Source organism: Antedon mediterranea, chromosome 6 (assembly GCF_964355755.1).
Source record: "Antedon mediterranea chromosome 6, ecAntMedi1.1, whole genome shotgun sequence".
In the NCBI taxonomy this organism is placed as follows: domain Eukaryota; kingdom Metazoa; phylum Echinodermata; class Crinoidea; order Comatulida; family Antedonidae; genus Antedon; species Antedon mediterranea.
In genome coordinates this window covers 23,591,700-23,615,681 of record NC_092675.1, presented here as the reverse complement: position 1 = coordinate 23,615,681, position 23,982 = coordinate 23,591,700, and the positions used below count along the sequence as shown (strand labels likewise).

General features: G+C 32.6%; 2 protein-coding genes across 2 annotated transcripts; one reads left to right on the top strand and one right to left on the bottom strand.

Annotated features, from left to right (window-relative positions):
• Positions 1–1,992: 1,992 nt before the first annotated feature.
• Positions 1,993–9,231, bottom strand: LOC140052158 (integrin beta-1-binding protein 1-like). The gene is made up of 7 exons (XM_072097594.1): positions 9,142–9,231; positions 7,156–7,447; positions 6,642–6,693; positions 6,060–6,187; positions 5,402–5,506; positions 4,427–4,570; positions 1,993–3,933 (listed from the first exon to the last, which is right to left on the bottom strand). The coding sequence occupies exons 2-7, from the start codon at positions 7,303–7,305 to the stop codon at positions 3,826–3,828; spliced, it is 687 nt and encodes a 228-aa protein (XP_071953695.1). The 5' UTR covers positions 7,306–7,447; positions 9,142–9,231; the 3' UTR covers positions 1,993–3,825.
• A 3,622-nt stretch (positions 9,232–12,853) lies between these two features.
• Positions 12,854–23,484, top strand: LOC140051522 (integrin beta-like protein C). The gene is made up of 11 exons (XM_072096766.1): positions 12,854–13,185; positions 13,928–14,157; positions 14,595–14,776; positions 15,260–15,360; positions 15,736–15,998; positions 16,506–16,661; positions 21,025–21,065; positions 21,208–21,299; positions 21,839–22,103; positions 22,426–22,542; positions 22,757–23,484. The coding sequence occupies exons 1-11, from the start codon at positions 13,066–13,068 to the stop codon at positions 22,786–22,788; spliced, it is 1,599 nt and encodes a 532-aa protein (XP_071952867.1). The 5' UTR covers positions 12,854–13,065; the 3' UTR covers positions 22,789–23,484.
• The last annotated feature ends 498 nt before the right edge of the window (positions 23,485–23,982 follow it).

Genomic DNA, 23,982 nt, shown 5'->3' with positions numbered 1-23,982 from the left:
TAAAGTGTAAATATAAATTGGTTTTAAATAATAAAATATAATTGAGTTTTTTTTTTGTTTCCATTGAAGACAATACAGTAGAACCCATCCTCCGGGACACCCCTATTAAGGGACTACAGTACTGTACTAGAACCCATCCTCCGGGACACCCCTATTAAGGGACTACAGTACTGTACTAGAACCCATCCTCCGGGACACCCCTATTAAGGGACTACAGTACTGTACTAGAACCCATCCTCCGGGACACCCCTATTAAGGGACTACAGTACTGTACTAGAACCCATCCTCCGGGACACCCCTATTAAGGGACTACAGTACTGTACTAGAACCCATCTTCCGGGACACCCCTATTAAGGGACTACAGTACTGTACTAGAACCCATCCTCCGGGACACCCCTATTAAGGGACTACAGTACTGTACTAGAACCCATCCTCCGGGACACCCCTATTAAGGGACTACAGTACTGTACTAGAACCCATCCTCCGGGACACCCCTATTAAGGGACTACAGTACTGTACTAGAACCCATCCTCCGGGACACCCCTATTAAGGGACTACAGTACTGTACTAGAACCCATCCTCCGGGACACCCCTATTAAGGGACTACAGTACTGTACTTTGATCTCATGTAACAAACAAGACACACTACATCAGATCCATGGAAGGATCCAGGATTATTTTTAAACTGTGGAGCTCTAACATATCATATAGTGTGTTAAAAGTGTATCAAACAGTAACTAATTTTATTTTCTGTTGATCTACATTTGCGTACACCACGTATATTAGTTCTGAAAAGAACTGTTTTTTCAACATTTCGATCAATATGCTTTGATCGTTCTCAGGACGGAGTGACAATGCAGAAAGCCCAGACCCATCATAAAAGTGGATATGGGGAGGGCCTTAAAAATACAGAAGCAGTGCTACTAGTACATGAGAATAAGGTATAATCATGAAATGTAACATTCAAATTGTTAATTTATTAAAAAAAAACATATTTTACTACACCAAAAATAAACATTGATACATATCAATAATAATTAATTAAAATAGGAAAATGTGCAACATTTACAAATATACTACAAACACTGAAATGTTTTTATTGGGCATTACAATTAAATTTACATAAACCTGAAGAAAAAAAACCCTAACTAAATCAAGGTTTAGGACAGAAAAGTATGGTACAACTTTCAATATGGTACAATTGTAACAACGCAAGCATAAACAATTTTATTATGTCATTATACCAATCATAGATGCATGAATAATTTACACACATGAGTTGCAGCAAGATCTACTCCATTATTGTATTATATCTACAGTTTCAACTTTATTTTATATTGCAAGTTCCATCAATAGTTACATTATATGTTCCTATTCTAATGTACCTCACAATAGAAGTTGAGATCTATTGTTTTAACTACAGTACAGTCTATGATCTAATAAATATACACAAGAATTTAACACCATAATTTAAATGTGTACACTGCTATTTAACCTGTATTTTATTATGAATATATTCATTATATAATGTACACAGTATACACATATTTGTAATGATTTTTTTTTTTATTATGAGGAAATAATATGAATACTGTATGAAGGTGTAAGGTTATCCATGACTAAAGCTTACTATTATGAGTCAATATTTGAGGTGTGGCACTCATGCTAGCATTTCTTCCTACTACTAATACAATTAATAATCCACTTTTTTTGATTGACACAAGAAGTAAAAGTTGTTATACCTTGCACTACAGTAATAATGTTCAATATTTGGACCCAACTAATTTTTCTTGATGCAGTATCAATTAGCCACCATCTGAGGATATTTTTATATTGCTAATCATTACAGGGCAGATCAAGGATTTTGTTTACTTTATTATGGACAAACATTAACTATAGATGTAAAAAGTTCGTAATTTTTTATTTGCTGTCAAAGAGGGTATCGTGTGTGCCCCTAAATGCTATACCATAATAAAATTACATACATATATATATATATATATATATATATATATATATTGCACTGATGAAGGGCTAGTGTTGCCCGAAAGCTCTGCTAACTTTTCTGGCTGTTTACTTTATCGTTTTGATTTAGCTTTTCGCTTTTTATTTTTGTATCTCCATTGAGATCCAGCCACTGATACCCACAGCATTGTCATTTTTTTTCAGTAATTTGCCTTTGGATTTATATATATATATGAACACAACAGGCAAAGAACATTAATTCTAAACCGCCCGGTGATATACTGAAATTTAATTAATTAATTTGAAACGATTAATGTCAAGTGCACAAGATCAAACTACACATAATCATATGTTATGCTGTAGCACTCCTGGGTCACTTTGGAGCCCCAACAAAGTGACCTTTTAAAATTAAGATATTTTCCTCACATTAATTTCATGAAATTTAGAAATAGTTCCTTAAATTTGTGTATCACTGTATAGGGTTTGTGCCAAAGAATGGATGGTAGGACGTTGGTACAGTAAGTTTCACTTTTTTTTCTCATATGTTTAATTCTACAGGCAACATGTGTATTTTGAGTAGGATTGTAGGATTGCAAAATTACTCATAACTTGTGGATTGACATCTTACCCTATGGATATACATTAGATTAGAATCCATTAACAAAGCAACTGAAGCAAAAAGGGTGTGGCCCAAACATGTGCTGCATTAATAATAATTAAATACCTATTATCATGTAAAAATACATAAATTGCACATAATATACTGTTGAAAGAAGTAGAATCAACTCAACAAGGGTAGGTTGAGATTATTATACCCCGAGTATAACATTCCCAGAAATTGATTGAATTAAATCAACAGTAAACAGTACATAATTGTCCCAACATTATCAAACATAATGGTATTTTAATATAAAAAAAAATATTTTAGATATTATTATTAAATTATCTTTCATATTAAAACAGACTTGTTCATTTTTCTTTAATACATTTGTACTTGTTTTTAATACAGAAATATTCCTAAAACCAACATTTTATATTATAGTCTAAAAAGATACAAAATTGTTTTGAAAAACCAACACCAAGCTTTCTGAAAAATTCTTTTTGTTTTGTTTTTCTATTTAACTACCTGTATTATTCATAAACACTGGGAGCTGTTCGTACTGTAGATAAAAAGCATCACGCACGATTGCATTGAACTTTATCAGAATATTCTAAATTGTTTAATGGGGTTTAAGTCCTCAGTCCTTACAATGCACAATATAGGGATGTTATTATTCCTTTTAAATAGCTTTTAAATTAAATTCCACCACAATTCATTACAATGCTTTCATCTGTGAATTACTAACTAATTATTAAATATATTTTTATCGTCTTTATGTATTGCACAGCTGTGGCGAGTTAACTTATTCCCAGAAATCAACACAGGCCTGTTTCTACTGTTAACAAATAACCAGTTAAATAGAGCGTGACCTACATTTTGTTTCAGCAGCAATGCAAATATATAAAAATAAAACTCAATATAAAAAAAAGTAAACATACATTGCTAGTTTTCTCCATTTCAATAACTAGGATTTGTCTGGTTGATGTGACAAGTCGAATGAGTGATAATAGAGAGCTTTCGTTTTGCAACAAAACTGTTCTTATTTATAGCATTTTTAGCATTATCCATTGTCATAGCTCTCAATTAAAACATCATACATAAATTACACTCCATGGTTATCACCTCATCTTAGTAGAATTGACTAGTGTCCAAAAAGTCACAAAAATTGTCAAAAAAACTCAACGTACAGAATGTGAACAGTGCCTCTATATGATGACATCATCAGTTCTTCTCATCACAAAAGCTCTCTAATCTCCTACTTACATCATTTGGAATTTGAGATGAGAATAATTCAAAGCAGATAATTTCATATTGCAGACAGCATCGAATATCACATTCAAGGTACTACAAATCGCCTTGGCTTGAGCCTAGAAAACAAGACAAAACTATCAGCTGTAGAGATACCAACCTTTTAAACAGTCTGGAAATTATATAAAAGGACCACTTAGGGAGTTTTTGCATGAACACATAAACAACACACAACAACACTGTTAACATTCGAATGAAGGGGGAAGTGTATACAAAACCAATTCATTTAAGGCCTAGACCTACACCACTATTGTTAATGTTTGGATTAAATATTAAAATACTTTTGAATTTACCATTTTGTTTTCTTAATTATTCTGCAGAGAATTAATGATTATTCCATGTTTTGATAAATTGAGTTTGGTTATTTTTCTTTCTTTTTTTTAATAAAAATAAGTTTCTCGACGTACGCAACTATGACTAATTTGTTTTACAATTTGGAGGAGCTTACAAGTATTTGTTGGGAAAAAACATTCAAATAAAAAGTTTATGTATTCGGATGTAAACAAAAAATTTGGAAAGCGTTTACTAAAAAATTAATCATTGTTTACTCACATGAGAATCGCATTCAAATACCATACAATCATAGATATTGTCAAAGTGCTTATCAACTTTGAATGCTAGTAATTGCCTGCCAATATCATCTTCATAATGTACAACACGTATAACATCTGCAAGTCGAAATCTATTGCGTACAAGCTAAAAAAACACATTAACAAACAAACTTGTCATTTTATGTATGTATCCCTTTAATTTTTTACTCCTTTTAAAAATATTGTAAATATTGTCTGTCTTTGTATTTTGATTTGAAAGTTTTATTGTAAGTTTGTTAATATCTTTTTAAGTGGTGTAACGGCTATGAGTAGTCACTGGCTTAACCCAGCTCAAGGCCTCCAGAGCATGAGCAGAGTAGTCCAATGCAACTACAACTACTAAGCTATAACTAGTAAGTCGTAAGACTAACCTGATCAGTAGGAAAAAGGGGGGGGGGGGGATGTTGAGCATCAATAAGTTTCATAGCTTATTAAATAAGTCATAAGACTAACCTGATCAGTGGGAAAAGGGGGGGGGGGTGTGTGTTGAGCATCAATAAGTTTCATAGCTTATTAAATAAGTCATAAGACTAACCTGATCAGTGGGAAAAGGGGGGGGGGGGGTGTTCAGCATCAATAAGTTTCATAGCTTATTAAATAAGTCATAAGACTAACCTGATCAGTGGGAAAAGGGGGGGGGGGGGGGTGTTGAGCATCAATAAGTTTCATAGCTTATTAAATAAGTCATAAGACTAACCTGATCAGTGGGAAAAGGGGGGGGGGGGGTGTTGAGCATCAATAAGTTTCATAGCTTATTAAATAAGTCATAAGACTAACCTGATCAGTGGGAAAAGGGGGGGGGGGTGTTGAGCATCAATAAGTTTCATAGCTTATTAAATAAGTCGTAAGACTAACCTGATCAGTAGGAAAAGGGGGGGGGGGTGTGTGTTGAGCATCAATAAGTTTCATAGCTTATTAAATAAGTCATAAGACTAACCTGATCAGTGTGGGGGTGACCGTCACTAACTTTAATACCATATTTGGACAAGGTGAGACTAACAGGATCCACTTCATCTGTAGCAGATTTGAACTTTCCTTCCATCTGAAAACGTGAAACATAAAATAAAACAATAATAAAACATTTCTGTCAATATAATTGTTAATTTTAACACCTGACAATAGAAACGGAATTCAAAATATCTCTACAGGTTTTAAGAAATGTAATTATAAATGGACAGTACAATTGATTTGTGTCAAGATGAACAAGTGAAAACAATGAAATGATAATGTGAAATTATTGGAACATCGCCATTGAATGACTGTTTATAGTGAGTATCTCGTACATTTATACAAAATACACACCATAACAAACACTTTAGTATATGCTACTTAGTGCTGAATAGGATTTTGACTCCAGCTCTATGATACAGAAGAGAAGGACTTATATGTATGTTAACAATTGCCATTATTTTGAGTGTGAGAGAGAGTGAAATTACAGCTTCCCTGATACAACTAAACATATCTGAAGTTGATCTCTACAGGCATGTACTGTAGTTGCCTTTGTTGTTCTCATTTTCTTTTATATCCAAATTGTTTTGTATAAATAGGTTTTACATGTATTCATTTTTTAGTATCTTGAAACCATTGAAGCCTACCTGAGCAGTGTCAAGGACTTGAACAAGATCTATATCATCTTCTTGTGATGGTGGTAGTCCATGTGTATCATTCAGCATACCGATGAAACATACACTAAAATCAGCTTTCAATTCTAAGGGATTTACACCTATACAAATAAATTCATTAATCATATTAATATACAGTAAAATCAATAATATGATCAACTTGATTTCTTTTATACTTATTTGGGATTAGATTTGCATGTCCACTATATCGACTGTTGATCCTATGACATCAATTTTGGCTTGCACCAAGTTACTAACATGTCTGAACTCATAAACAATTAATCAAAATGTACTTATACCTGTAAACGAGTGCCATTCACTCTCGGATTTAAGTAATTAGCTTTCAAGTTGCCTCATCCTGTTAATTTCATTTTATTATTTATTCGGTCTATTTCAGTATACATAACAAAAAAAAAACTAAAATTGGGGAGACCAGGGTCAATCTAAATGAACTTAATCACTGTAGCTGAGCCGGTTGACCCAATTGGTTACTGCAGCGTAAAGCAATATCAACATTTTATATTTTCAAATTATCATAATTGATATATTTCTTACCATTTTTTCCATTGCTAGAAAGCTGTGTACTGCGAACTCCCATCATATCAGACTGTCAAGAAAAAAAGAACATGTTGGAACACAAAGATCTAAGTCAGTCTGGCATTTTTGACAATAATGCAATAGATTAAACAGTCTTAATACTTTATTATGAATTAAGGCCCATCTAATAATATAACAAAAATATATGTACTATTACTAATAAAAACTGTTTTATATAAAAAGAAAAGGGGTGCCCGACTAAATTCGTTTTATCTTTTTTTTTATATCACCCATCGTTAACCACCACCTTTATTCATTCTTTCTTTTTCAATAAAATTTTTTACACATCTTCTATCTTTTTTTTTCTTCATGATATTCTGTTTTTGTATCCTCTTCAATATTATTTTAACACATATTTCATACTACAGTACTAATAATACTATCAACATTACAGAACATAATTCGCTTTATCTTACAGTATCTCTATTAATATCGGACATATTTCATCCCTCATAAAAAATCAAAATCTGACCTCATCAAGTTCAACTGCTCTGTTTTCCTGGCCCCTCGGAAAGATGTGAAAGGAACTGTCCCGATCAACAGGTACAATAGAATCTCGACTACCACCATGGGCATCACGATGGCGACGCCTACGAAAAATACATGCACAGCATCCGCTCATTCTAATACTGTATGTATTCACAGTCAATTTAAATGCTCGCAGATGATAGAAATATAGTTGGGCGCATCACAGTGTAATGTTATGTCAGCCGCTGACATTGTCAGAATGTTGATTTAACAATCAAGTTTGGTGGCTTTGATGTCTGCATTAAAAAAAAAGATTTTTAAATGATATCCAGCAATACTGTATGTCCAAAATTAGGCTGAAACAACTCACCACGTAATGTCCAAATTCAGATCAATTGATAATAACATTTGTGTTATCTTTATCAAGTTTTCAAAAAATAGTTATTAATATTAAAACATATTATTTAAACTTGATATGACACAAATGTACTATATATACTGTATACTACTACCATATTTATTTATATAAATTAACAATTAAAATAAATATGAATGTATTTAGTTTAACTAAAACTCAATTTCGCCTATTTTACATTATTCATAAACATTTAATTTCTTCAATTGTACATTGTTTGTGTTATCGTCATCAAGTAAAATAAAACTAAATATAGGCTTAGGCTTAAATAACTAGCCTACTAGGGCTAGGCTATGCATATGCCTATTCTATATAAAAAAAATAAACTTGCATGATGAGTATAGATGATTTCAAAATCGGATTTCCAATGTCTATAGGCCTGTCACACCAAAATCAGTCCGGGCCAAAATCGGTCCGGCGGACCAGTTTTGGCTGCCAAAATCAGTCCGGGGGACCATTTATGGCTGCCAAAACCTGTCCGGCCGGACCAATTTTGGCCGCCAAAACTGGTCCGGCCAGGATAAAATCGGTCCGGGTAGTAGGACTGTTTTTGGCCGCCAAATATGGTCCGGTCTTACAAATATATGGTGCGCAAAATGAGTCATAATGTATATATCATTAAAAAAAGGCCATGATTAGTCATTATATTGAAAACTACGGTTTTATTTGTTATTTTAATATTATAAATTAAGCCTGTTTTTTTTATTATCATTAGTAGTAGTAACTCATCAATAATTAGTACTAATTGTTAGGCTTTTTGTATACAATATGTATCTCTGCCTGTTTTTAATCTATTTTGTTCTTTTTTAACATCTTCGTTTCCCCATGATGTTACAGTAAAAACAATTTAATTATTAAATATTATTATTATTAACTATTTATGGTTAATCAATCACTATATAAATTCAATACAATTATTATAAAACAATTATCCAATATTGATTAGGCTGAGGAAGGAAAAAAGCCTCAATCATAAATAAAATCTAGCTGGCAATATCAGCATCTCATACCCGTTCATGTGAGTGTGTGGCAGGCCGAAATATGAGTGAACACCTAAGTCATGTTTGTAGATAAAATACATTTATTTATAGTATTTATCCGACAAGATAACTTACTAACATATATCATGGGATATTTTTCTAGCCATAAACAACTTAAAACAGCATCATAGGCCTAGTAATTCAATTAAAATCGACAGAAGAAAAGCCCGGACCGATTTAGGCAGTGGCGGACTGCTTTTGGCCAAAATTTTAGAGCCAAAACTGGTCCGGCCGGACCGATTTTGGCCCCGGACCATATTTATCGTGACAGGCCTATGCCTACTAATTAAACTAAAAAAAGGACAATTATCCGTCTATCTATCCAATCGTTTATATTTATTTGTACCCTTTCATGGGGCGAAACGTCTCGGACAGAATCGTCCCTGCCTGGCTGGGCCTGTATGCATAACTGCGGGTAGGCCTGTACAGTAGGGCCTACACCTAGGTTATGCCTTATGTTATAATCCTGACTTAATCATTTATCACAAGTTTATAGTCAGAAACAGAAAATAGGAACATGGAGAGAAAAACTTACTCAAACCCAGATCATAACTTGAGATTTTACGACTTAGCAAGGATCAAAATGGAGGCTGCCTAAAAAAACAGCTCAGTTGTTTAGTTGTTGTTATAATTATTGCAATTATTTTATATGGTCGTTCGCGGCGCTATGCAATAAATCAACAACATGATCAATCTATTATATTATTTATTTATTAATATGCCATTTTAACATAATAATTATCAACTTCTACCAAAAACTGGATTAAAAAAATGTATTTACCTGAAAAAGCTGTAATTTAAAGGGGAACAAAGCCAACAGCCATAAGTCGCGTGCTAAAACGCATAGTGATACCGAACCGACAGACAGACCGACAGACCGACATACCGACATACAGACAGACAGACAGACCGACCGACATAGTGAACTATAGAGTCGCGTCTACGCGACTAAAAATGGTCAAATTGACTGCCAGCCAATGGGTTTTGGTTGAATATAACCATTCATTTTGCCAATAAGTTTTATATGTTAAAACATTATTATTTTTTTATCGGTTAATTTTTCTACGGAAGTGATTAACTTTATTAAAACTACAAGATAACATATTCAAAGTCTGGTTTAATTAATCTGTCATTTTAATTTTTTGGGAGGATAATACATCTTTAACAAATTGTGTGGGTGCCCCAATTCAACTTTTATGGTGACCGTGGCATTTATATTTTTTATAGGCCTATTGTATTGTATTTTTTTTTTATGGAAATAAAGATACCGATATGTATATATAAAACTCGTAGTGTTCAGATAACAGCAGTAGGGTTATGACTTGAAGGCATTGCACTTTGAATAACATTTCTATAAAAGGCAATCACCGCTTTAAATGAAAATTGAAAACAAATAAGGAAATCGTAATTTTACAAAGTAACAAAAACGTACGGAAAAACGGCCTAGGGCCTATTGTCGTCGAAGAATCTGCGTGCCTTTTTGTAACACTTACATAATTTAATTTTGAGACTCTAAAACCTATAAACAAAATATCGCTATAGGCCTATAGTCATATTACATTTCTTAACGAGTTCATTGGTTGAAGACCTACATTTTAAATATAGCACAATCTAACATCAAATATCTCTCTATTTACAATAGGTTATCAAATTGTATTTACATTTTCTAGTATTACTGTACGTATGTTTGCTTTTTTACATCTTGTTTTGTGTTTGATTTTTCACGGCATCATCGAAGCACGCAAAAGTTTCCTTTAATAATAGAGGTACCTCAATTCCCGGATAAATTGTGTAGGCCTACTATTGTTTATATAACTTACATAATGCTGTTTTTTTACTCTTTGTGAATTTGTCGCATCATTTATGAAAGGTGAACGTTTGTTCGGATCAAATTATAAAACTTTTCTTGAGAAAAAGCTTTCAACTTAAATACCAAATTTCAAATAGGAAATAGCTTACAATTACATGAGTTCAACGGTAGGCCTACATAATGGCGGATCCAGGAATTTTTGGATGAGGGCCTAGGTCCGAAAAAGGTTAATGACTAAACTAAACCTAATGTCTTACCTTTTGCTGACTCTCCTGTCCATATATAGGGAGTTTGAAACTTGCTTGATAATCTTAAAACACGTAGTAGCTAAAGAGGCTGAATAAACACGCGCAATTTTCTAAATGACACCAGTATCGTTTAAAACTGGATATTAATCTGGCATACAGGTCCGTATTTTCATATAGTTTTTTTTTAGCACCTCCGGTCACCAAATAAATATTCACTTAGCTATAAGAAACTTTTTTTTTAATAAATTAAATGTCCAGATACATTCGATCGCGTATGGACATATTGGTTTGACAATAATGAAAATAAACTAGTTGTTGCATGATACATTACACGCCTAAACATTCCAGGAAACTTCAATTTGTGGCTAATAGTTTGCTTTTTATTAGGCCTATGTTTTGTTTAATATCACTAGGCTATGCCTTTTTCTTTCTACTTCATCTATTAATAAGACACAAGCTTTACTAGCTGGCAGTAATGTTATATCAAATACAGCATTATAACAGTGTTGCTGCTATAATTGTGGCCGACAAGCAGAACAGTTAATATAGACATAAGACTCATGACCAACTACATGTTGGTTTTTAGTCGCTCTTTCCATTGGGTTTGCCATACATTTTTACATTATTATTTACAGAAAGTGTATCTTTCCTTCCTTCAATTTTACTGTATAGAAATAAAAGTAACCAAAGGAATGCGATACGAATTATATCAATCATAGATACATTTATAGGTGTTATATACTGTCAGACCAACGTCCTACTCTGTACATATTAAATAAGAGTCAAGTCTCGATAGATAAAAAGACACCACTGTCCGTCTGTAATACTAGAACTATAAATAAGACATGATACACACTACAACTTTTTCTATGTAAATAAATGGTGTTATATAAAACACCAAGTATATTTGTGATGTATTACTATTCCATTTACTATTAATAATGGTTATATCTCAGATCTATTATTGAATACGCTGCCCCTGGGTAGCATTCTGGTCTCACTCAGTTTGAATATAATATGCTTGAACGCATCCAACAATGGGCAAACAATCATTCTAGGACCACAGTTTTAAAACTACAATCTAGCACTTTAGAAGTGTAAAAATTAGTAAAGTTTAATGAATGTCAAGAGATTTTCTGCAACACAATTCCTTTCCCCTTATTATTTTCCATGGGAGATTTCTTCTTGTTACGAGACAGGTTCCTGTAGGCCTACCTGTTAAATTTTTATATATGAAGATGTTAAAGATAATGTAACAAAATTAATCATAATGAAAATTGGTAATTTAATCAACAATGCGTCTAAAAGAGATCAAAACAACCAACACATGGCAAAGAGAGGCAACCCATTAGCGTGTGGAGACTTCCAGAAAACATTGCAATGGTAACACCAGCCTGGAAAGTTGATACAGTAGTTGGCTCGTTTGTGATTGGACAAAAACAAAGAATTGAGTTTATCCTGGTAACTTTTAGATATCATTACAAGATTATCCCAATTAAGTACTAAAATTAAGTCTACTTTGATAACATTATGTGCTATTATTCATTTAACTATCTAGTGTCTGTTAAATAATCAAGTAAAATTATACTTTATAAGTCAAATTCTTAGACAAGAGAAGCTTTTTTTTAAATTTTTATTTGTTCTTTTTGTAAAATAAGTTGAATAATGAATTTTCATTTTACAATTTAACAATATCATCTGTTATTATGACAGGAAATATGATCCAAAAATCCAAATCAATCTAGCACGCTATCCTTAGATTGTATACACAGTCATATTTACTTTTATTAATAAAGGAGTGAATTAAATTAGGCCTAAGGTTTTAATGAACTGTTGGCACCTTCCCCAACAATTATGTGTTTGTGAAAAGTAAAGTTTAAACAGTTATAAAAAACAAACATTAGGCCTATAGAATTTGTCTGTGACGATTGAACTGATTGTGATCACTCACTTACTCCTAAATTCAATCCGGATTATTTGTAAAGCATGGTTTTCACTAGAGACGAAACGCAAGAACAAGCGAGTTGACCAATGAGAAGCAATTGTTCGAATAATCCATCGCCTGTGATTGGTCAAAAAGATATAACGATAGTTATAATGACAATAGTACAGAACAATGTATGCATGACAAACAGTGTTTACTTTATCACTAAGGTTCAGTTGAAATGAGTTGAAAGAGTTAGGCACTGTCTGCCATGGTCCTAAGAGGAAACTAATGGTGTTGCAGAAATCTGTTGACATTCATTTAACCGTACTAATTTACACTGCTAAAGTTGCAAGTTCAAACAGCACCATAATAGACTTCTGTTACAAAAGTTCAAACTCACTGGAAGCAGTATAAATAGCTCTGAATTTGAAGCTTTACCCAAATCAAACCAAAGTCTTGAAGCAAGAACACGGAATGATGAGTCAATTTGCTTCTTACGGGTTGTTGGTGTTCATCGGAGTATTTCACTTTGGATACTCGTCTCATTTTCGAGGTGCAATTTTTACATGGAAACCCACTTCACTACCAAATCAGGTTAGAGTTCATTATTATGTGAATATAGAACAGTTTTATTGTAAAAGTTCTAAACTTTTTTCCACTTCCACAGCTTAATGTCGAATTATGAGATCTTTGTTTGTTATTATTACATTGTAATACATGCACATAAATATACATTCTAATCTATCTTCTCTGACAGACTGAATCAGGTTTCTCGGGTGAAAGAAAGAGGCAATTTTTTAAAATATTTACATATTGTACAACGGAGTTTTATTCTGACGCCTCAGCTATTTCATTTACTAATACCATCCGGAACACGACGGGTAAACTCTACTGGTTCAATCTAGAAACTTTACTTTCTCAAAAAAATTCAAATTAAGCTTAAAGGTCAATACATCTGTATCACTATTACGGAGAAGTGTATATTGAAATTACACATTTTTTTGTGTATGATGATGATTTTTGCAATTGCGTATCATTAGGCTCTTTGCACTTTATAAACATTTAATTGAGATAGCTGGGTCTCTTTCCATCTTATTTCTGCTCTACTTTGATTTGCCTCTTTTATCATGGATTTGTTAAAATCTACCTATTACTTTGATTTTTATTTACACTGTAAATTTAATTTGAGAAAGAAATACTTTACAGTGTGATTTTCGTTTTACACCTTTCTGTACTGCCATGCTTTTAGCCAAAGAAGTATGTAGCCTTTCTTACATATCAAATAACCGTTTACACGTTCTATTGTAATTATTAGTACCTCAGTTAATTACTTTAGATTGAAATTTCATGGAGGATATCTTGGCGAAGAAGTTCCCAATATTGTAATGAGACTACAATAGCAAATCAACAGTTACTGGGAGGAGGATCACTAAGTTGCACCAATGGATGTTCTGGAAGTGTTAGTCTGAGCTTCTATTGTACCGATTTTAGCACAACTGAAGATTGGACGACTGGTGTTAGGTCTGTCTTATTCAGTTCTTCAGGAAACAAGACATTTGTCATGTCGTAAGTCAAACATTTAATATAATTTTGCCTTGCAATGCAAAAGTGCAATACAATTTGACAGGAACAATTACATGAAAAAATAACTGCAGTTGACAACAATTAAATATAACATTCAAAATAAATAGAATTTATAAATAATTAATTAAATTAAATAATGAAAACAAAAATTATTAGTTAAAAGAAAGGGAAAGAGAAATAAAACCAAAAATCAACAAAAACCATAATATAATACCGTATTTATTGCGGGCGTTTATTTTGGCGAATAATAAATACGGTATACGGTATGTTGAAAATCATAATTATGTACCGTAAGTTATTACTGGTTTTAATTATCTAGCCTTAATTCGTTTTCACCAATTTCATGTGTATGATTTTTTATTTCGAAAATGATGATTCAATACTTTTCCAGTCAATATCATGCAATTTGTATTTTAAAGGTTTACAGGTGGTAACTGGATTGGGGGCCTACATATTGGTAGTAATGGTAATTGGGCACTTCCAATGAGTGTTGATCTGACGGTAAGGCAAGATACTGGAAGGCCCAATTCATCTCCAGTTTCGTCGGTAACTCCCATTGTTCGCCTTCAACATGGTTGCTCCCATACATTCACCATACCTGGTAAGCTTTTGCTTTGATTTTTAATTATTTTAAATCTGTATAATAAAATGTTTTGCACATTTAAGTTACCTTTAGTGTATTGATAATGCATTCGTTAAGGTATTACCTATCCTGTTGTGACATTTATATAATGAATTTGTAGTAACATAATTGAGTAACATAATTATTTTTTCATCGGCGGGTATTCTTATTCCACAAAAACGCACATTCCCACATTATTTTTAGAGAGAGAAAAGTATAGCCTACTTTAATGGAGTTATATCGTACGCCAGTAGTAGTTGATGAATAGACATGATTAGCCTCGCCTCCCCGACTTACAGTTGTATTCAAAGATAGGACTACAGTACTCCCCCACCCAATATAGACGCCATCATTGATTCTTGATATATTACTCTAATTATTCATTTGTTTACGTCTAATGTGGACAGTATGTTATGATGTCATTAAATTGGAAACATATTACATTTATTGGTTTTTAAAAAGTAAATGATCCAGACGGCGATATGGTACGATGTCGATGGGCTGCAGGTTCTTCAGAATGTGATTCTGTTTGCAACGGATTTCCAAATGCTGCATTAAACGAGGTAAGTTAATTATAGAACAATTTTAATTCAAAATGCATACATATCAATGAAACATATCTGGGGTACAGTGTGTTCAATTGTAAATAAATAAATAATAATGTATGGATATGAACAAAGACGGAAAATAACTGTACACGGTTATATCAACAATCGGGAATCGGTAGTTGATTTTATAACTTGTGAGTTCAATTCTTGTGTAGGATGACATAAATTTTAATGTATCTGAAGGTATGTGCATACTAACAGATCATAGAGTATTTTGTCGTGCAGATAATTTGCACACTAACGCTTAAGATCAATGGAACTGGGTAATACGTATTCGTAAAAAATCCCGGCCCAAAATACTGTGTTGATAAAATAATTGTTAATTTATAGGAGACGTGTACACTCAGTTATAACGCTGTGTATACTACGGGTTGGTATGCTGTGGCTCTGATGATCGAGGATTTTGGGAATCAATCGTCAACAACACCGCTGAGCAAGATACCTCTACAGTTTCTGGTAAATGTTTTCGTCAATCAAGGTCAGTGTGATGCCGCCCCAGAATTTGTCTACCCAACGCCTACAGACGGGTCGTGTGTTGGAGTTTCAGAAAATGAAACATACATTCAAAGCATTGTAGCACGAAGTGCAAACGGGTAAGAATATAATATTTTTGTTGTTGATATACTGTTTTCCATCCTGCTTCTTTAACATTATGAATAATACCGCATGGTGTTTTTGTTCCTTTTGCGTAATCCCTAAAGTTTTGCCAAATATTCTATTCCAGAACTTGAAGGATGTTTGAAAAAATGTTTATATTCTGAATTTTAAAAAAGACAAACATGTTAGCAACAAGATATAAAGAATAATAATACTGTAAGCCTATTCTACCACAGACAACTTTGACAAACTTTTGTTTGAAAACTCTGGAGAAGTCTTTGTCTACACAATTTACCGAAGTCTGAAGTTTGTCAAGTTGTTGCCAATTGTCTGGAAGCTTTACCAAAAACTAAACTTTGCAAATGTAGACTAGGCTTAAACAAATAACCATCTTTCTTTATTTCAATCATTTAACTTGCTATATATTGAACACAATACAATCGTATATAAAACTGTTTATTATTTGAAGTAGGTCTAAACTAATATTGTATCTGCAATTACAGAATATCAGATATTATGACTGTCTCACCGTTGGGGTTCCATAAATCTAAACTAGTTCAGATCGATGGTGATTTATTTTCTGTGAATCTTACATGGACTCCTAGTGCGAACCAAATCGGCGAAAACATAATTTGTTATACGGCAGAAAGTACAACTGGGTGAGTAAAAACTTCACAATATACACAATCTATAATACTTTATTGTTTCCTTTATTCCACTAAGGTATTCATCACATTGCTGGTTTCGTTACTTTCAGAGTGAAAATTACAAAAACATGTGATGAGCACAAATATGGTAGTGATATGACGTAATCGTGTCCATATATGGACACATCAACTTTTTTTGATTTTGTAGAGACAGAGGTTGTAAAATAACAATTTTTCATTTCATTTCTTTTCATTTCTTTATTCGAATTCATAAAATAACAACATAAAAAAAAAAAAAGAATGAATTCAGGGTAACACAAAAAAGTAACCAAAGGTCAAACTTATTTCCATTGTGGCCCTTAAGGATAAAAACACCATAAGAATAAACATTTACAATAAACAATAACACATGTAGTAACAATATTAATATAAATTATAATCTTTCAAGCATAACCTTTTTGAGATGTGTTCTGATATTTCTTTTGAATTGATTGATGGTTTCTGAACACTGTATCAATGTTGGCAGGTGATTCCATGACGTTATTGCCGTGTTAACAAAGGTTGTTTGGGAGTGGTTACCTATATATGGTCTATAAATTGATTGAGTTGCAAATCTAGTATTGTACTGGTGAATTACATTTGCTCTACTAATACCATCATTCATAAACGTAGGGCTTAATCCATTAATAATACGATACATGTGACAAAGTTTTATCTGTTTAACTCTTAAGTCTACTGGGAGCCAATTCAGTTTGTTTAATTTATTAGCCCCAATGTGATCCCTTGGTTCAAGACCAAGAATACATCTGACTGTCTTATTTTGTGCAGTTTGCAATTTAACGTTTAATGTTTTTTTTAATCCAGAGTACCACACGCTACAAGCGTAATCATAAAGGCATAACACCAAACTATTTGCTAGTAACTTAAGATCTCTGAAAGTTAAGTACTTTCTATTTCTATATAAAAATTTTACCCTTGAGTTTACTTTCTTTATAACTGATTTACCTATATAATCTCCAGTTAGATTGTTATCGAGTTCAAGTCCTAGGTAACTTACTGTAGGTTTGTATAATAATCATTGCATGTAACTTTCAATTCTTGTTGATTTCTGAGTTTACGTTTAGATCCAAATAGAATTGAATACGTTTTGCCTAGATGCAATGACAATCTATTATCTAATAACCAAGAATTAATAGATTTTAATTCTTTTGACAATACATTTTGTATATTGGCGACACTTTTATCAGATACAACTATAGCAGAATCATCGGCATAAAGGAGCAGTTTACTACTCAATGCAGATTCCATATCATTCACATACATTAAGAACAACAGTGGGCCCAATATTGACCCCTGAGGGACCTCACATGTTATTTTTTTCCACGTTGAAAGAGTACCACAATTATCAACTACCTGCCATCTATCTGTTAAATATGATTTAAACCAAACTATTACTGTTTGGGACAATCCTAATGCTCTCATTTTGCCTAGTAAAATATGGTGGTCTACAGTATCGAAAGCCTTTTGTAGGTCTAAGACTATCATACCTGTTAAATTACCTTTATCCCAATTCTTTTTAATATGGTCAGTTAGGTGAATTAAACAAAGATCTGTCGAAAAATTTGCTCGGAACCCACATTGGAAATCATAGATAAGTGATTTAGAATTAAGGTATTCCATCAATTGGTCATGTACTAGTCTTTCAACAACTTTAGAAAAAGCCGAGAGTATAGACACCGGACGATAGTTACCTACCACCGTTTTACTACCCTTCTTGTGAATTGGGATGACTCTCGCTAATTTCCATTCTTTGGGTACAATACCGGATGTGAAGGACAACTTAATAATATGAGTTAATGGTTTTGCTATTGCAGAAGCCCCATCTTTGAAGAATTTGGCTGGTACAGTATCTATTCCGGTAGCTTTACTCGTCGATAATTGTTTTAGAACATTATCTTCAGATAATTCTATGAAAGAAAAATCATTAGGAAAGACACCTTTGCTACTGTAAAAGACATTGACATGTTCCAAGTTATAAGTATTACTAGGAGGGTCAAGTTTGTTTACTAGCTCTCCAGCAACGTTGGTGAAGTACGAATTAAACTCTTCAGCAACTTCTTTCTTATCATGAACATATTCATTGTTGATCTCAAGACTAACCTGTTTCTTGTCATTATTATTTGATTTAGAGGTTCCAAGACCTTTAAGAACTTTCCATAATTGTTTTGGTTTGTATTTATTTTCTTGAAGTTGTTCAGAATAAAAATTTACTTTAGCTTTTTTAATTTTATAATTTACACTATTTCGGAGTTTTCTAAAACCCTTGAGATGCATCACATCCTTTGTACTACGATATCTAATTAACATTTTGTCTCTTTGCCTAATAAGATCTCTTAATTCGGAGTCAAACCATGGTTGATCTTTTACTTTAACCCTAACTTTTTTTTTAGGAGCAATAGAATCAATTATACGCAGAAACTTATCTTTAAATGTATCCCATGAAGATTGAACACAAGTTAAACTAATACAATCTGACCAGTCAATACTATTAAGCATATGAGTCAGTGAATCAGAACTGTAATTTTTCATTGATCTAACATCAATTGTTCTGTGTATGCCAGAAATGATATTAGTCCGTTTTCGTCTACAAAACGTTAAAAAGTGATCACTTAGTCCAATAGGAATTACTCCACTGGCCTTAATTTTTAAAGGATCACTGGCAAAGATCAAATCTATTGCTGAGCTATTGTTATCACTGATCCTAGTTGGTTCAGTGATAAGTTGTTCAAGACCGAGAGTATTACAGAAGTTAGTCACTGACTCATAGTTGTTACGATTACAATTTAAAACATTTAAAGTCTCCAAGAATAATAATTTCTTGAGCAATGAAGTTTCCAACAGTCATAAGCAGGTTTTCTAAACAGTTAAAAAATGTACCTTGTTTTGGTGGGCGATAGCAAACACCGGTTAAAATTGGCTTCGACTTTGGCAAAATTATATCAATCCATTTGCATTCGATATCCTCTCTGTCTAAATCATTTCTGACTGAGTATGAAATAGTATTGCGTATATATAAACACACTCCACCCCCTTTTCCATTTCTGTCGTTCCTTTCTATGGAGAAATTTTCAATTTTTATTTCAGCATCATTGATTGAATCATCGAGCCACGACTCACTTATTGCAATGACTGATGCGTTCGTATTTTTTGCAATATCTCGAATTTGATCGATTTTGTTACGTAAACTTCTAACGTTAAGGTGAATAAATATCAAACCCTTACCACAAAGAAGTTTACATTCTAACTCGTTGAGCAGCCTATCCTCGTTTTCCAAATTGGCATTTAACAACTCCGTGTACGAAACATCAGATATATTAATAGTATCATCTTCAAATAATGAATCACTGAAGTTAGGTACCATACATGAGTAGCAATGCCAGTCCGAATCCGATTTGGCAAGGCGATTGTATTCTTTAATAGAGATATTCGCACATTTAATGTGGTACCATGAGTCACATCCATCGCAGCAGATACCTCGTTGATTTGATTTCACAGATCCTGAACACAGCCCACATGGATCACAAGTTGTGGGTCCAGGGTTAGACGATATATCTCCACTTAAAACAAGAATCATAAACGCAAAATGTCTCAATAAAACTCCAAGTCGTATTGCCCGTGTTTTAGTTTTTCCTCCGTGACCGTGTTTGCGTGGATATACCTTTTCAAAGTATGACGTAGAACATAATTTAAGTGCTGTGATTCCATGTTGGCTAGTGAAGAATTCCTTAAACGGACTGCTTTTACGCAAAACATTGGAATTTCTCTGGACATCCCTGGCATTCCATTTTGTTATCACCGCCAGCAGGATAACTAATAGAGTAGGCAAACCGGTATGTCGAAACGTAGCCATGATAAATCAACAATCTAATCAAGTCAAAATCTTCCTAGAAGAAACTTACCGGCTATGAAATGAGTCAATACGGTACCGTAAACAGATCATACAAAAAAACACGATACAAATACAGTTAAAATCCGTACACAACAATTTCAGATTAAAAATGCATGTAAAATTTCAGCTTGAAAAGCATATAAAAATATCATCAATATACAGACAGCTATACAAACAACATGCTATAAAATATTTTAGTCAATGCTTTAAAAAATGCGAGGTTGAAGGACACTTGAACTAGGCCCAAGGAGTGCCCTTTGTGCCTATCTGTGTCGGCCGGACTCGTTCAAAATTCCCGGGCTATACTGTAGATTGTTCAGAGAAATGTCATGCCTAGAGAGCTCGACTGAAACACGTCGGCTGGCATGGACTGTTCCTTGTATTTTAATATTCATGTAATTATTTTGTTTGTATTTTACGTTTCAGTCAGACGTCTCCCCAAACTTGCATTACACTTGCTGTTGGTGGTATGTTATGTTTTAATTAATCAATCATTAATAAACAACATTCTAGAACAATTGCTTCATTAATGTTTTATGGGTTATGTATTCTCTGATATCTTTATCATGCTTCCTCACTATTAATAATTATGCTGGTTTTTTTTTGCAGCATATGCACCAAAAATTACGTCTCTGGAACCTCAACCAGGAGCAGAAGTATTCGTGGATCATTCCGTGTATCGAATGGCGTTTGACAATGATGTATGTAGTAATATATTCCTTATCGTACACATTATTATCCTGTATATATCTCACCACATATATATATTGTGTTTGAGTAACTATTGTAACATAATTGAGGTCAGCCAGAATGGTTTTCCTAACTGAAGACAATCGTCCAACCACCAAATACCAGTGAGGTAGACACATCTTTCCTTAAACAAATAAATATAACGCGAGCTTCAAGTGGGGAAGAGCGCGTTGAAAATGTTCCTCTGCTTCATCTTCCTTTTTTTCCTTAGGATATTTTATGGATTATTTTTGTTTGTAAAGCGTTTAGAAACAATGTATTAGGCGTTATATAAGACTATAAGATTATTATTATTAAATAATTTAACCAGTAACAACATACCACTTTGCTTTGAATGTTATACTGCTTACCTGTTTAAATTTGTATTTATATTTATGTCCGTAATTGTACATACTTTTTGAAAATGTTAACCACTACTATCACAACATTACAAATACAATCACCATAGATTTGTTTGTTTTCTGAAATTTTCTTTACAATTTTTGGACAGATTTTGCGTCCTACTAGACCAACATTCATTCGGTTCTATGATGTTTCCAATGGCAACATCGTCTACACATTTGATGTTTCTTCCAGTCCAGATGTCTCATATTTGACAGTCAGTCGTTCCGTTGAATTTACAACACGAAACATTTCGCTACATGAGAATCACGCCTACTATATCTTGACGGATGCGGGAGTAGCGAGAGGTATGGGATCGTGTGAACCACAATCACAAGCAATACAAGATCCATCGTTTTGGACATTTACAATAAGTATGGCTGTTGTTGTTTTTTTTTACAAATTTTAAATAACAAGTATCGTAATATAGGCCTAATAAATTGCATTTAAAAAGCTTCAGCATTAATGTTTTAACAATAACTTTATTATAATTATTTTGCCGTATTCACTATCATATTTTCATCATAACAAACATTAGATTATGTCCTCATAACATTGTATTAAAATTATTTTTAAAATACGCCTATTATCTTCAGTATTTAATTAGATATAGAAATATAAACAACATATCACATATCATAACTTCAATAAAATACATTATAACGTTAAAACTTGTATTTGAATACATTCTTTCAGACGAAAATGATGGATGTGGTTCTGGATGCTTAAATGGTGGTACATGTGCTACTACTGCAGGTGATTCCAGTTTTTGTGAATGTCCTCATGGGTTCATGGGACAAACCTGCAAGACAGGTAGGCCTACAATGTATATAATCGAGATTTTGTTCACTTATTGAAAATAATAACTTTAAAAAATGCAATTTGATCAATACACTGTACATTATTTTTCAGTATCAATGAGTCTTTTATTAAATTGAAATTTCAAAATTGTATTGTAAAAGAAATGTATAACAGGTAGGCCTAGATCAGATTTTATTGTTAATATTAACCTTTTTTTTTTCTTCAGTTGTTGGATACTGCGCATGTGCTTTACCATAGACTTGGTATTCCAAACGTTAGAAACGGAAGCATAACGTGTTACACTTTTGTGTATTTTTAGATATCTTAAGGTTTTAAAATTAAGATAATAATTTCATATTTCATATTTTGTTATTCATATTCAAAACACTTACACAGTCTTTAAAAACGATTTTCGAATAGTTGAAATGTTAATTTGATATTGGTGTTTACTCATTGTAATGTTTTGTGGCATTTCTTAATTTAGAATGATAAGGCCTATGATTCAAATTGGTATATAAATAATACAGAGACCTGAACGAAACAATATCTGGAATTGTATAATTATAATATAATAATTTATTTTAACATGCCAATTTGTTTTCATTATAACAATTATATATTATTTAACTAAACATTCTTTTATTTAGAATGGCATTGGTTATTAAGAGGATAGGTGATGGTTCATTATTTATACATATACATAACATATATAACGTTCCTCTATTTGGAACGCTATTGATCAGCTTCATTTAATAATATATTATACACAGATTTAACGAAATGTCTCTCTGTTTTGAATGGTATGCTTTTAGTATATTAATCAGTGTTGCTTTATTGTAATTATGCACAATAACTATCTAGATTGACACGTATGACGTTATTTTGATATGTTGTGTTCATCTTTATAGACATGTATTTTGTTTATTATTAAATGCCTACACAGAATTGATAAAACGTTAATTTCTTTACTGAGAATCGTATGGTATTAGTTTAATATTTTGTTTCATCATTGTATGAACAAACGTTAAATTTAGAAGATGACGTTCATAATCAACATTGTGATGAAGTTCAAGTTACTTTCTAAAAAAAAAGATAATAGGATTTATATTCGGAGATTTTCTTAAGCAAACGGTTTAATAGCCAAAAGGATACAATCACATTTTATTCTTTAAAAAATAAGTGAATATGACTTTTAGTTATAACATTCTCTGCATGTTTAGCGCGGTATCGCGGATTGTCACATCTCATCTCTCTTCGCATGCCAGTTGACCTTACTGCATACAGGATAACAGCTTTTGATTGGTTCAATTATTGAGAAATATTTGCATAGTGCACACTTGTTTTTTACGTGGTTTACATAAACAACACTATTTGCTTCATATCAAAATTCCTATTCATACCAAAATGTTAAGGTTTTACCGTATTGCTACTATATTGCAAAGTTACCACACA

Bases quoted from the DNA above. Each gene is read 5' to 3' on its own strand.
- LOC140052158 (XM_072097594.1), bottom strand. From the start codon at position 7,305: ATGAGCGGATGCTGTGCATGTATTTTTCGTAGGCGTCGCCATCGTGAT. The intron at 6,694-7,155 runs GTCAGATTTTGA...TTTTCTTGACAG, and splicing joins GAGCAGTTGAACTTGATGAG to TCTGATATGATGGGAGTTCG. The intron at 6,188-6,641 runs GTAAGAAATATA...TTATTTGTATAG, and splicing joins TTCTAGCAATGGAAAAAATG to GTGTAAATCCCTTAGAATTG.
- LOC140051522 (XM_072096766.1), top strand. From the start codon at position 13,066: ATGATGAGTCAATTTGCTTCTTACGGGTTGTTGGTGTTCATCGGAGTA. The intron at 14,158-14,594 runs GTAAGTCAAACA...TGTATTTTAAAG, and splicing joins AACAAGACATTTGTCATGTC to GTTTACAGGTGGTAACTGGA. The intron at 15,361-15,735 runs GTAAGTTAATTA...GTTAATTTATAG, and splicing joins CAAATGCTGCATTAAACGAG to GAGACGTGTACACTCAGTTA.